The sequence below is a fragment of the Brachionichthys hirsutus genome, chromosome 6 (genome assembly GCF_040956055.1).
Source record: "Brachionichthys hirsutus isolate HB-005 chromosome 6, CSIRO-AGI_Bhir_v1, whole genome shotgun sequence".
NCBI lineage: Eukaryota > Metazoa > Chordata > Actinopteri > Lophiiformes > Brachionichthyidae > Brachionichthys > Brachionichthys hirsutus.
Window position 1 is genome coordinate 1,752,579 of NC_090902.1, and position 13,084 is coordinate 1,765,662.

The following is a 13,084-nucleotide window of genomic DNA, read 5'->3' on the forward strand; positions in this document are numbered from 1 at the left end:
CTAACTGGATGGTGGAGATCTCATTTAAATATTTACAAATAAGCCTTTATTGTATTATTATTATGTATAAAATCAAACTTTTAAATTGTTGGTTGTATTTATAAATACTTATTTCCTGCAGGCGGTTCACTGTAGGAAGACCTCAGTCTTCATTACGACAGCTCCATCTAGCGTCCATCTATTGCAATGATTAGTTTCGTCAGTCCCGCCTCATTTCTAATCCTATTGGTTCATGCAGTTTAGAAGATTGAGCACGAGCTGCGTTGCCATTGGCTACGCTTACGTGTCTTCCGTCGTGTCAGAAGAGTTTACGGAAGTTTAACCACCCACCACAAAGATGGAGGACGATTTCCCAGAAACGAGCAGACCGCAAATGTATTTATTTGGTGAGCGCCCTCGTTCTGACAAAAGTCATAGTTTTTTGGTCGCACAATCACGTTAACTTCTATATTATTACGTACAAATAACAATTCTAGAATATTAGTTGATGAAAATTAGCCAAATAGCTGGCTAACCTGCTCGCGCCAAATCGGCTCTTTTGTTCGCTAACGTTAGCCGAGCAAAGTGTGGGAATGCGACGCGATAGGAAAGACCGAACGCTCGAATCCCAAACTGGTGCATGTTGCTCAATGTGCGTGTGAACGCAGCGTTAGTTACACTGTGGTCGTTTCCCCAGGCTGTACCCTGAAATCAGACAGACGGGAGTTCAAAGTTGACGTCGACGACGACGATGCGGAGCAGCAGCTTTCACTCAAAGCAGTAAGGAGGACATTCCCTGCGCTGTGGTGACGTCACCGTGCGTGTCGTTGGCCGTCTCGTTTTGCTGTATTGCCACGAAACGGAAAAGGCTAATAGTTGCTGGCTTCTAGTCAATCCCGATTGTCCAGAGAAGGTCACCAGCAGTGATGCTAGCGCGAAGACGCAGAAACGTGGAGGCGGCTTTCGTTGCCAGTCTGCTGTGCTGTTTTTCCAGGTGTGCCTGGGAGCCGAGGCCGAGGACAAGTTCCACATGGTTGAAGTTGAGGCTCTGACTTACGACGGAAAAGCGACCAAAGTGCCGCTGGTTGTTCTGAAACCATCCGTCATGCCCTCCGTGAGCGAATCGCTAATAGTTTTATTATTGTAGGTGCTGTATTTCATTTTGTCACATTAAATTGCTCATTTTGTCTTCTCCAGATGAGTTTGGGCGGATTTGAGATCACGCCGCCCGTTACCTTTCGTCTGCAGTCTGGCTCCGGACCAGTTCACATCAGCGGGCAGCATTTTGTCAGTGAGTATTGCGGCAGCATTTGTGGGTGGGGGGGGTCATTTAATCTCCATTAAGACCCTTGTGTGCTGTTCGGCTCTGCGGGACCCGTTTTAACTTTTTCTTAAAAGAAAAATGAATACAATTAATTAATTTTTCAAACTGAGACTCACTGACTTCGGCTCATTTTCTGTGAAGAATACATATTTAATGACCCCCCTCCCCCCCTACACATTTCTATTACATATAAGATGTCCGGGTCCAGTGATGTTCTGTGTACCGCACACACGCACACGCACACGCACACGCACACGCACACGCACACGCACACGCACACGCACACACACACCTGATGGAGACGCCCCCAAGAAAAACCAAGGAATGAGACTTGTCCTCGACATGTCTCAGGGACTCGGTGGACACAACATCACACGCGACAATTATTTTACGTCACACGAACTGGGACAGGAGCTCCCGAAGAGGAAGCCGACCGTGGAAAGGCGTCGGTGAGACCACAAACCGAGAGAAGAAAACATATCCCCAGAACCGCAGCCTCTGCAGCCATGCTGAGGAGGATTCAGGAGGGGAACGCTGGTGCCCTGCCCACCCAACCCACAGAACCACAGTCTGCAGAGCCTGAAGTAAGTGTGTGGTGCTGTTGCAGTGCACGTCTTGAGAGAGAGAGAGAGAGGTGTCGGTAAAATTCCTGATCTTTCTGTCATTCTAGGTTGTGAACACCAGCAACAAGAAGAAGCGGTGCGAAGTGTGCGGACCAAAGATGGACAGGAAAACACAATATACATGCATCAAGTGCAAAAAGTACATCTGCAACACACACACAGTGAAGCTCTGCCCCTCGTGTGTTGTATAGGCTAGCGGCTAAAGGCCATGTGTTCAATGGGGCTGATGTGTTGTCTTGACGTTTACGTTTACTCTGTGTTCATGTGTCCAGCTTGTGTTGTGCACCTGAATGGGTTAAATTTCAAAGAAATAAAAGTCGGTAGTTTTGAAAAACCTTGCTTCACTTGTAAATTTGTTTCCACTCGTATCTTGATTTGAATTGATTTTTTTTTATTAAGTTTTAAATAATACGTTATAAATGTGACCTAACAAAGGTAAAGGGCGAGTATTAACCATATATATTGTTTATACTGCTTATCATTGGGATAAGGGAAACATCTGTTCAGTATTTTAACATAAAAGTGTTTGATTGATTGTGCTACTCAGCCACGGACGCTGGCTGAGTAGCACAATATGAACAGCACACAAGGGTTAAGGGTTACATCTGCACAGTTCTCCTCATCTGTGTTTGCCTTGTAGGTGTGAAGGAGGATGAGGAAGATGAGGAGGAGAATAACTCCTCGCCAGTGAAGCGGCCTGCCAGCCTGATGGCGGGGAAGAACCCTCCAGTGGTAGCGACCCCACTTTGTTTGGATCCATTCACCAGATCAGGGGAACAAATAGGATTAACACTGATATATTTCTAATGGACTGTTTACTTTGTGATCGTATTCTATCACAGAAAGGTGATGCTGTGATATATAATGTTGTTTTAATCCTGTACAAATACACCAAAACGCTGCTGCTGAGCGTTCCCGTTAAAACCGATGATTTATTCCCATTTAAGAAAAAACTAAAGATCGATTCTGATGACGACGAAGATGACAGCGATGAAGACGATGATGAGTATGCTATTTTCATTCCTCTTTTTTTTTTTTCTCAATCGACAAAAATCTGCCCGAAAGCTTCGTCGAATGCACAAATAATATCGGGATTTGTGATATTGCTATTGATCCGTCTTTATCGATCTGCTCCTGTTCATAGCGATGACGATGAAGATGATGATGATGACAGCGATGACAATGATGTGAAGCCCCAGAAGAAATTTGGAAAGGAAGTCGTAAAAGTAAGACTGGCCTGTTTTTTTATTTTGCTTCACGTGATCCGTGCTCATTTCACGACTCGGTTTCGGTCTCCAAAGACGTCCGATGTCCATTGAAGTATTAAACGAGGCAGATGAATTCAAACACGGCTCCACCTGCGTCCCCCAGACTGCCGTAGTTCAGTAGAAGCACATGAGTGCAGTTTGGACTAAGGGATGAATGTTTGGATGGAGTTGATCAGGATTTCTTTTGATCAAACTAAACGCCCCTGTCGGTCTCCGAAGAGGAAACCAGTTTGAAATGTTTCCAGTCCCCGACTGTCCACCAGGTGTCAGGGTAGCCGTTCCCCCGGCCCATTTACATCATTAAACTCCTGCACACATCGTCCTGAAGCGGCATTTCCTGTCTCTGGGGGCCCTTCCCTTTCCTGCACCCGCCGACCATCCACCTTTTTGGACGAGACAAAGCGTGGAAACCTTTTCATCCTGTTTGCTCACCTTGCCCACCTGTTTTCCACGAGTAAACCACAGGGTCCGTCCGAGTGGCCTAATGATCGCATTTCTCCTCTGTAATCTACTCGACTTCTCGCCGTCTCAGCAACAAGGCGGCGCTGTGTTATCCTGCACAGAAACACACACACTGAAGGATTTATACACACGTGTGCGTGCCTGCGCCGATGCTCAAAGGAACAATAAACATGCATACGTTCTGGCTCGCACCGAAACACAGTTGTGGGAAACATCTTTCCCCATTTTCCTGTAACTCTGCATGTCTTTGTCCCTCTGTCATCCCATTGTTAATATGATTGCTCCTCTTTTCAGCGTCGCACCTGGCCTTCGCCTTTGAACGCTTGTTTTTGCATGTTAACACAACCGCTTGCAAGTGTGTGTTTGTGTGTGTGCGTATCGGCTTCGTCTCGGCGTCGGTGTCTGTTTGTGATTTCTCTTAAAGAAAAAAGAAAAAAAGAACTTGTTATCCCAGCGCAAACGGTGCCAGGCGAAAGATCAAAGCGGGGCAGATGCACATACCTGGGACGTGAGCGCCGCTGCTCGCCGCTGCTCGCCGCGGGGCCAGGTGACAGCTGAGCGTTTGTCACCTGTTGACTTCTTCTCTTGTACTGCCTTCCCCTCCACTATTTGACCCCTGTACCTGAAATAAATAAATATCTACTTTAACTGCGCAATTTAAACACTGTAAAAAATAAGGGCGCCACTTGTGTTTGGATGAGTTCCCTGTAAAGCTCGACACAGTTGCACCATCAGCAGGGCAACACAGACACACGTGGGATGCGCCATAAGATAAGAGCCCCACTTGAAATGTTTTGCCTTTTAAAAGCATCGCCATGACGATACATTTCTCCTCTTCGCTTGAGACGAGCGTCACCATTTTGACAACAGAGCGGCTTGCCAGTGCCGACAACAAAAAAGTGCAATGACAAGAAGTGTTTCCTGTGAAGACTCCGACTCTGAGACAGGACTGGCCGACGGCCCGCCTGTTTCTGTCCTGGGAAGGGTAACACTCACTGAACGTCCCTGCTTCAGGTTGATATCCATTAGTTTGATAAATAGTAGTAGCGTTTACCCAATACCTCTTTTAGTATCGCAGCACCAAAAACATTTTTGCACATTCAGTGCTGCTGGTTCACATAAATATCATTCTGTCCTCCCATCTGGAAACAGTTTTTAGTTTTCTACTGTGATGCTGCGACTGGCCTTGGAATTCCTCGCTTATTGGATAAATAGCTTGTTATTTATTTAAGCAGCTTTCGAGACACTAAAGTAAAAGTTTGAGGAGCATCGATCGCATCGATCGGCTGCTTCCTGCTGCTGCCTTTTTATTGGCAGGCGTTAGCGCCTTCACCGTGTTAAGTGTTCAGTGTCTTTTTATTAACCCGTTTATTCTTAGACATTCATAAAACCCCACACAATGAAAATCCGTTGGCCACGAAAACCCAAATCCGGGTCGTCGCATCGTCGGCCGATTTGCAGGAGGCCTAATGTTTTTCCGAGCCGCGCTGAAACAGACTAACAGTGTCTTGTGTTGTCAGGCGCTGCTGTAGGAAATAACGTGTAATTGCCTTGTAGCAGTTATGTCAACACAGGCAATTACACCTCTAGCCCATTCCAAGGCGAACGCCAGTGATTGCAAGGAAAGGCTCGGTGAGCAGGAAATGCATGTACTTGCCTCGGCTATTACAAGGTAATTACACAGGCAATGGCAACCTGACGGGAAGGCCTCCAGTGTGGAGGACAATGACAGGTTATTGGGGCGCTGAGTATCTGATTAGTCACAAATGACCGAGTGTGTCTCGGTCTTCCTCTGTCATTTCATGTCGCGTTGCTGCCTGGAGCTAATTTCAGTTTTGGTTGAACTTGGTTCGTGGTCCAACTTGCGGATGGAGAAATGTATTTCTCCTGAGATCGTCAGGATAAAATATGGATTATTAAAACCAGGACGGCTGTTAATCATCCGATATATGATATATTTAATATGTCGTGTTTTTCTTTTCAGAGCTTAGAGTCTCCGGCGAAGAAGCTCGACAAGACTCCGGTGAAACAAAACGGCCCGATGGGAAAGCCTCCTTCCAAGGTAGGACAGGCTCCGTCGCCTGCTCAGCCTCAGCTTCTTCTGCTCAACCAGTGCATCGATTACTTCAGATAATAACGTGGAAACGGGGGGAAGATCGGAAGAGATCTTTACCGACCCGTTTGCTGCTGTGTCTGAAAAGCCTCTTTATCTGCCAGCATTACTTCCAGTGAGAGACTCAGTCAAAAGAACATTGTCTGCGTTCGTCATCATTAAAAAAACCCACTGCGCTTTGATTTGTTCGGGTGTACAGCAGGAAATACAGCGTAACCACTTCCTCTACAGGCGTCCACCCACAATGCACAGCACGTTTAATCCACCTGAGCCTGAAAAAATAAAGTTAGCTGTCAGTTAAAACAGGACAGAACAAAAATGGAACGAACACACCTTTGCTCAGCCTGATCGGTAAGTTCTGGGATGGAACAGCCGCCCCTTAAAACCCAAAGCTTGAACTTTCTTGAGGCAAGCACACCTGACCTCCGAACAGGTTTCCTAGAGCAAGGTTTAAACCCGTGACCTCGTGGTTTGACCCCCCCGATCCTGCGTTACAGCCACCTTTGATCCCCACCTCGACCAACACAAGACGCACACTGGGGAATTCAAATGAGGCAGCTTCTCTGCAACTTAAGAATCAAATTCACCTCTTGCTGGGATTGCAGCATTGTTCTCCCTCTTAAAAAGAAAGCTGTATAATTCTTGTAATGTTAAACACTGAGCCGTCGGATCACTGAATGTCCTGAGATGAGAGAGTGACCCCCCCCCAAGGGGACGCCGTTGTCAGTGTGTGGGAGAATGCAACTTGGTCTGCGGTGGCGGTCGTCCAGACGTAACAGCGTGGCTCTTGAAATGCCCGGGGGGGGGGGGGGGACGCGCAGCCATCCCCACCAGATGAACTCTCTGGCCTGGTGAACTGCCCTCACCCCCCCCCCCCCCCCCCACCCCCTCTACCACCTCTTCACACCCCTCACTTCCTGGACACACCTTCTCCCAATTGCTCTCATTACTGCCGTTTGATGTCTCGCGCTTCCAGATGCCCCCGAGGAGCGGGAGCGAGGAAGCGGGCGTGGATGTCTGTTTTTCTTCTTTTAATAAACGCAGGTGACTGGCCGTCAGATCGGCTCGTCAGATGTGCTGCCAGCTCCGTAGTTCTCACCTCTCCGCTGCCCGGCTTTCGGCTGCGCCCTTCTTGCGTAACGGGCTCGACACGAGAACCGTCCGACTCGAGCTGCGCTGATCCGCCGTAACTTCATCTCGCAGCTGGCGTCTTCTGATTGATGGGCTCGCAGAGGGCCGATGCTTTCAGCCACACGTCACAGTCGTAAAGTTGAGAGCCGCTCGCCTCGGGCTTCTCCCAGAAGCGTGAGTCATTGTTTTAGCGTGGCTGCAGCAGGTGCCTCTGTTGTTCACACTTATTGACTTTTCCCATCGGTGTCGGGACGTAGCTCTTCTGTCACGAGCTCCAGACGCGCCCAACAGCCGCCCTTTCACACGGGTAATGTCGGATCATTTTTGTCGTACGCCTGCGTGTCCGTGACCCCGAGGAGAGCTCGGGGAGGCGACGGCTGTAGATCCACACCGTTGTCTTCTCGCGTTTATCTCTCCTGAGCGACTTCTCGATGGGATCGAGGATGCGGCGAGGATTTCTGGACCGTGCAGATCAGACGTGTGCCTGAAGAACACGGGAATGTCTGACCCCATTTCCTTACATGAGTCACAGTTCCCAGTCGCATGATGCTTTCCCACAGACACGGGCCCCCGGGGGCCCCGGCAGAGCGACAATTATCCGTACCCTGACAGACTGATGAGCAAAGGTGTCATAACCGCGTGTTCGCCCTGGATTGAAGACGAGCGATTACATCGGATGACGGCGTGCTTGTGATTAGGTTCCATGTCTTGTGGCATCTGTAATCAGTGTCTGGCCGAGATGAAAAAGCTGGCTGGCTTTGTGTGTTTATCAGCTGTTTCGGGTCCACAGCTGTCCTTTGGAAGCACAGAGCCGTCCATAAATTATAGATACGCGGCGCCGTCTTCTGGCCGGGAGCCAGCGCGCGCTCGCTTTGTGGTGTGGAGTGTGTGTTTCAAGGTTTCCTTTGCTTTATGCCTTTTGATCCGCGTCATAAAAGGCACTTCTCTCGGGGACAGGGACACATAATTGCATTTTAGTTTGCTTTTTTCTTTTTTTTTTTAACTAGAGGGAGGATTTATTGTCTGTTGCTCATTCCACCTGTTTTTAAATTCCAAGCCTTACGCCGGTCTTCATGGCCTGGAGTTGCTGAAGGTGTTTGAAGTATGAAGTCGCAACACATGGCATTTCTTTATTGCTTTTATCCAAAGAGCGTTCGAGTTAGAGGTCAGATAGGGAGCGCCTGCTCTGAATTTTTACGAGATCCAATTATGTAAGTAAGAAACGGCTTTTGGATTCCACTTGCTCATTCCTGAGCGCAACGCCTTTACCAACCTGCTGCAGCGGCCTCGGGTCGTCAGACGATGACGGACATGTCGAATATGTCGGGGCTTCTCTTTGCGATGGTGGTCACCCTTCAGAAAAGCAACAGAAGAGGAGCTTGAACTACCTCGGGGTTGGGTTTAAGCCAGGAACGTCAACAAAGCTGTGGTGTAGCCATCAGTTCCAGAGATTGGAACGCGAGCTTTTGGCTGATGACACAAGAGACGCGATGCTTTTTTGGCTGGGATGGAATTGAAATTTCAATGATGAATTCACTTCATGCAGACCTGACAACCTCCGGGAACGATTTGAGTTGCCTAAAGTTGCTATCGAGCTGCAGAACTGTGTTGTCTTTGACATTAAGGTGAGCAGTCAAAACTGAAATGAGATGAGATGAGAGGAGCTGATTGTGGCGAGTCGGCGGTGACGCTGCAGAAATATCGTTAGCGTGTGCTGCAGTCAGGTTGTCCACACATGCCCACAAACAGCTGCCCCCCCCCGGAGCACGTTGGCAAATCAAGGTTCGAGCCTGATATGAAACACGCATCCAAACCCGCTTACAACCGACCAGCGGCGAAACATTTACCGGACAACCGTCGGTTCGCCGTGTTTTGTTTGTATGCACTTCTGTCAAATGGCTATAAATGAAACCCTGTAATTCCACCGGATTCCACGCTGGCTTTGCGTGTAGAGACAAGATTTCTGGCTTGCCTAACATGCAGTCATGATGTGTGTGTGTGTGTGTGTGTGTGTGTGTGTGTGTTGTTGTGTCACATTCATGCAACTTCTAATTTAGGACCTCTGAGGGTCCGGACACACCTGTGGGCCTGCTAGTTCTATGCTAATGCTACGCTGTTCCTCACAAACAGGAAACGGAGGGATCAAAGATGACTTTGTGACTTCGATCCTCCAACTATGTAGAGCAGGACATTGTTTTATTCTTGTTTGAGGCATTTACTTTGTTTGTCAGTAAAATGTTTTCTTGCGAACATGCGTGAAAGCACTGAGTGCATTTTAGCCTTTTATTTCCGCGTGTCAGTTGTTCAGGATTCGCCGTCGAGGGAGCAACAAACCTGACAAAGAGTCTCTTTCTCATAGCAGGGTTAGGGCTTGCCCTCTCCTGCTCGCAAAGAATAAAAACAATTTGTACCTGGAAAAAAAGGAAGACGGCATAATTAGATTTTCAGGCGCTCTTATTTTCTTCACGCTGGTTGTCCATGCCAAGTGTCTAAACACAGATACAGTCTAAACGTGTCAGGATAGGCCTGTTGGCTGGCTGTTGATGTTGGTCAACAAAAGGATGAATTGCAAGCGACTTTGTTGTGATTGTTTCAAACGGAAACGCAGGAAAAAATTGCAATCGCAAAAATCTGAGCCGAAAGAAATGGCAGTAGTTCAGATTTTATCTCCGCGTCTGTGAATTTCTCTGTTTGACCAATCAATCAGCGTTTCTTATCTAGCTATTATATATTTTTCAAGACACCCACCCCTGGAAAAGGCAAAGCCCAGGCCGGCCCGTCTAAATCGCTCTCCGTGACTGAGATTAAGAACAAGTTGTCCGCGGGAGCCAAGGAGGTAAGGCTGTCACCCTCGCTTGCAAAGTACTGCACTTAATTGAACGTCTGACGGGCGGCTAAGCTGATGATTTAACCGCCTTTCTCGGCAGGGAAAATCACTTCCGAAGACGGAGCAGAAGTTTGAGAACTTTGTGAAGAGTTCTTATAAAATCGTAGACAAAAAGGTAAGTCCTCGGTTTCAGTGTTTTTGTCGGTTTTTGTTTTCTCCTTCAACCTTCCATGCAAACTGAAATATTCCGGTTGGTAACCGTGGATGCTTTTCCCGCGATGGATAACAGGACTGCCTTATTGTTCCTCGCGGCGTCCCCGTGCCTTCCTCTGCCCGTTATGCCTCAAACATCAACAGCGCGGCGTGCTCACCCTTTGAATTATATCCGTCTTGTCTTGGTGGGCTCTTTCGCGGTGGAATGGGAGTAGACCTGCCAAGGCGAACTCTTCCTCGGTGATTTACTGCATTGAGTGTCTTTTGTAGCCTTAATGAAGGGACTGGCGGTATGCGGATGGTACCAGTCTCTTTCACGTTCAAGGTCTTTGACCAGAGGGTTTTTCTAAATCCAGAACTTAAATCTTTTCTAGCGCCGCTTGTCATTTTTGAAGAAAAAAACCAGCCCTGGCTTATTATTTTACCGGGCCTGAATGAATCACCAGAAACACCTTTAAGTTAAGGCCGAATTATTTCAGTTTACTTGACATGCTTTTTCTGTATTAAAGCACCTGTAAGGGGGGGGGGGGGGGGGTTGCTTGAAAGGAACTGTCAACTGTGCAGCTATGGGCGCAGGTGAAAGCTCTTTAGACTGATGCAAGGAAACGAGGAAAACGAGTGTGTGTGAGTGTGTGTGTGTGTGTGTGTGTGTGGGGGGGGGGGGGGGGGGGGGGGGCGTTGTAGTCGAAGTGAGTCACGGCGTGAAGCTCTGCGGCGCTTCCTTCAGATGATTTCTAATTGATCTCCTCTCCTTTCTGCTCCTCAGGTAGTCAAGGACCTCTGGAGTTTTGTACAAACGCTGAAGGTTGCGAAGAAGTAACGAACCTTGTGTTTAAAGGCACAGTCGGCAACGCGTCCTCCTGTCATGTCATCGATGCTAGCCCTGATTGGGAGCGAACAGAAGCACTGAGTGCGAAAAATGGGAAGAATAAAACGAGTTAATTTCCGTGTCCTCATTTTGCTGCGGTGCTGATCGGCACCACCTACAGGAAAGGTTGATGCCGCCACCAGTTCAGAGCTGAGCTCGTCTTGTGTCGCTTTCAAACGTAGAACTTTTAATTTTACCATTTGTGCACCTGCAGGCCATAAAGGTTTGCATCTGCATATTGTTATTTTTTACAGCAGATTAAATTCATTCATTTGAACTAAAGCTCATCTTTTCTTTTGTTCTGCATCTGAAACATAGCAATATTTTTTATATCAACACAAAGACTCACTAAACGTGATGTTTTCAAACTCTGCTCATAGAAGTCAAACGTAGATTCTTGCGTAGAAACGACAGGAAATCCAGGTGTGTGTGTGTGTGTGCGCGCGCGCGTCTTTTTCCTTCCCTGCAGAGGGTGAGATTGCCATTGCCGATATCCTAACCCTCGCATTGCAGCTGCAGGAGTGAAAATTCTTAGATGCTATTGGCTGAAACTAATATCAGAGGCTTTGCATTTCTGCCGCGCTAAAGTCACAAATGCAGGAGGAGATATTGCGGAATGTGCCTTTAAATATCGCTAATGTTAAGTGACATAGACCAGGTTCCCAGTGTGAGCATTTGATCCGTGTACGCTAAAATGGTTAAGATGGGATGATATAATTTTCCTTCACGTGTTGTTTTGTTATTTTAGCTCGTGCCTGGCTAACTTTGCTAGCTTCCATATCATGATTATTGACTGCATTATGACCTTTTCTGTTGGTTTTTTTTTTGTCATTGCAAATTTGGCAGCAGAACATGCAGTACGGTAAATGCATTTTTTTTTAACCGCCCAGCCTGTTTCCTGTAGTGTCTAAGATAATAGTTAAATGTATATTAGGATAATCTAATCTTACATAACCTTCAAATGCATTTCAGTCAGGCGACATTACTTTGGAGCTTTTAGCATCTGTCATTATTTGGGAGGACGTTTATCGTCGTGGTTGCAGCCAAAGATCACCTGTAGCTAAAGACCTTTAAACCAAAAACAGATGGCCGACAAAAAAGCATTATACAGTGCGTTACATGCAAAAAGCTAACGACACGACAGATTAACTCGAGCCAGGAGAGTTTCTGCACTAATGCGTTGAAAACATTCCGCAAACCTGCCATTAGTACAAATTATCCTATTTGTTGAGACGTAACCAGAAGGTCACTTATCAGAGAAACGCGACATCATTTACAGAAACCCCGTAATTGTTTGCAACCCCGAACATCGGGGACAACAATGATACTCGTTTGGTGTTTGTGATCCTGTGTGATGCTTTTTTACGAGCCGAATGCTAGCAGCCTAATGCCATCTTTAACCAATGAAATCACCTGCTCCCAATTTGTTGTCCGTAAAGGACAGTTAAAATTCCTTCCCTGTAAACTGCTTCAGCTAATTTAAAGTCGTTAAATTCTCCTCGATGATTTAGCTAAAAATTACATTTGAGGCATCCGTTGCGTCTTTGCGGGTTTTAGTAGGAACAGTTGAGTATCGTTTGTTTAGAAGTAATGAAGTAGTTTAATTACTCTTCCCTTTGTATCAAACCCACTGAACTTGGGCTCAAATGCATTTTTTGCTTTTATTCACAATTGCGGCAGCTGAAAGACGAGATTTTATAAAAGTATTAATCTGCCTTGTTCTTTTCTTTGTTTTACTTCTCCCGTAGAGTGTTCTCTCTTCATTTATAAGTTGGTGCTTTTTTTAGGATATTACCACCTTTGATTCTGTATTGATGAATTTTCAGTCCAGTTTCTCAATTTTAAAAAAATCAAAAAAGAATTGATCAAACGTGATCTTTACTGAAGGAGGAAATGTGGTTGGAATGTAACTTTTAAAGCCACAATTACTCCAAAGACTGTAGTTAATCTGCTCCTCATAAAGCATGGTCAACGTTTCCTCGATAATAAATATTATTAGACTGAGATCTGCCCATGATTGATCAGAGTATTGATCCTTTTACCCCTGTGCATCTTCTTTATCCACTTATTTTGTCTGTTAGCTGAAATGCTAACAGACGCAAGACTGCAAGGGCTTTTCTGAAATGCTCCTCTTAGACAGGGTGTTTGATTGTACTTGCTGGTATTGGAGTCTTTGCTGGCTGTGCTGAAACAAGTTGCATTTTGTTGATATATTTTGGTGCATGATTGCTAACGGAGAATCTTTCATGGCTTTGTCATGTTTTTTTCCCCGTTGA

At 46.5% G+C, this 13,084-nt stretch overlaps 1 protein-coding gene across 1 annotated transcript; it reads left to right on the plus strand.

The window, feature by feature from the left end:
* Positions 1-337: 337 nt before the first annotated feature.
* LOC137895007 (nucleophosmin-like) lies at positions 338-11,057 on the plus strand. The gene is made up of 11 exons (XM_068740483.1): positions 338-386; positions 677-759; positions 974-1,093; positions 1,177-1,270; positions 2,567-2,658; positions 2,874-2,932; positions 3,071-3,152; positions 5,641-5,718; positions 9,641-9,736; positions 9,828-9,902; positions 10,707-11,057. The coding sequence occupies exons 1-11, from the start codon at positions 338-340 to the stop codon at positions 10,758-10,760; spliced, it is 882 nt and encodes a 293-aa protein (XP_068596584.1). The 3' UTR covers positions 10,761-11,057.
* Positions 11,058-13,084: the final 2,027 nt, after the last annotated feature.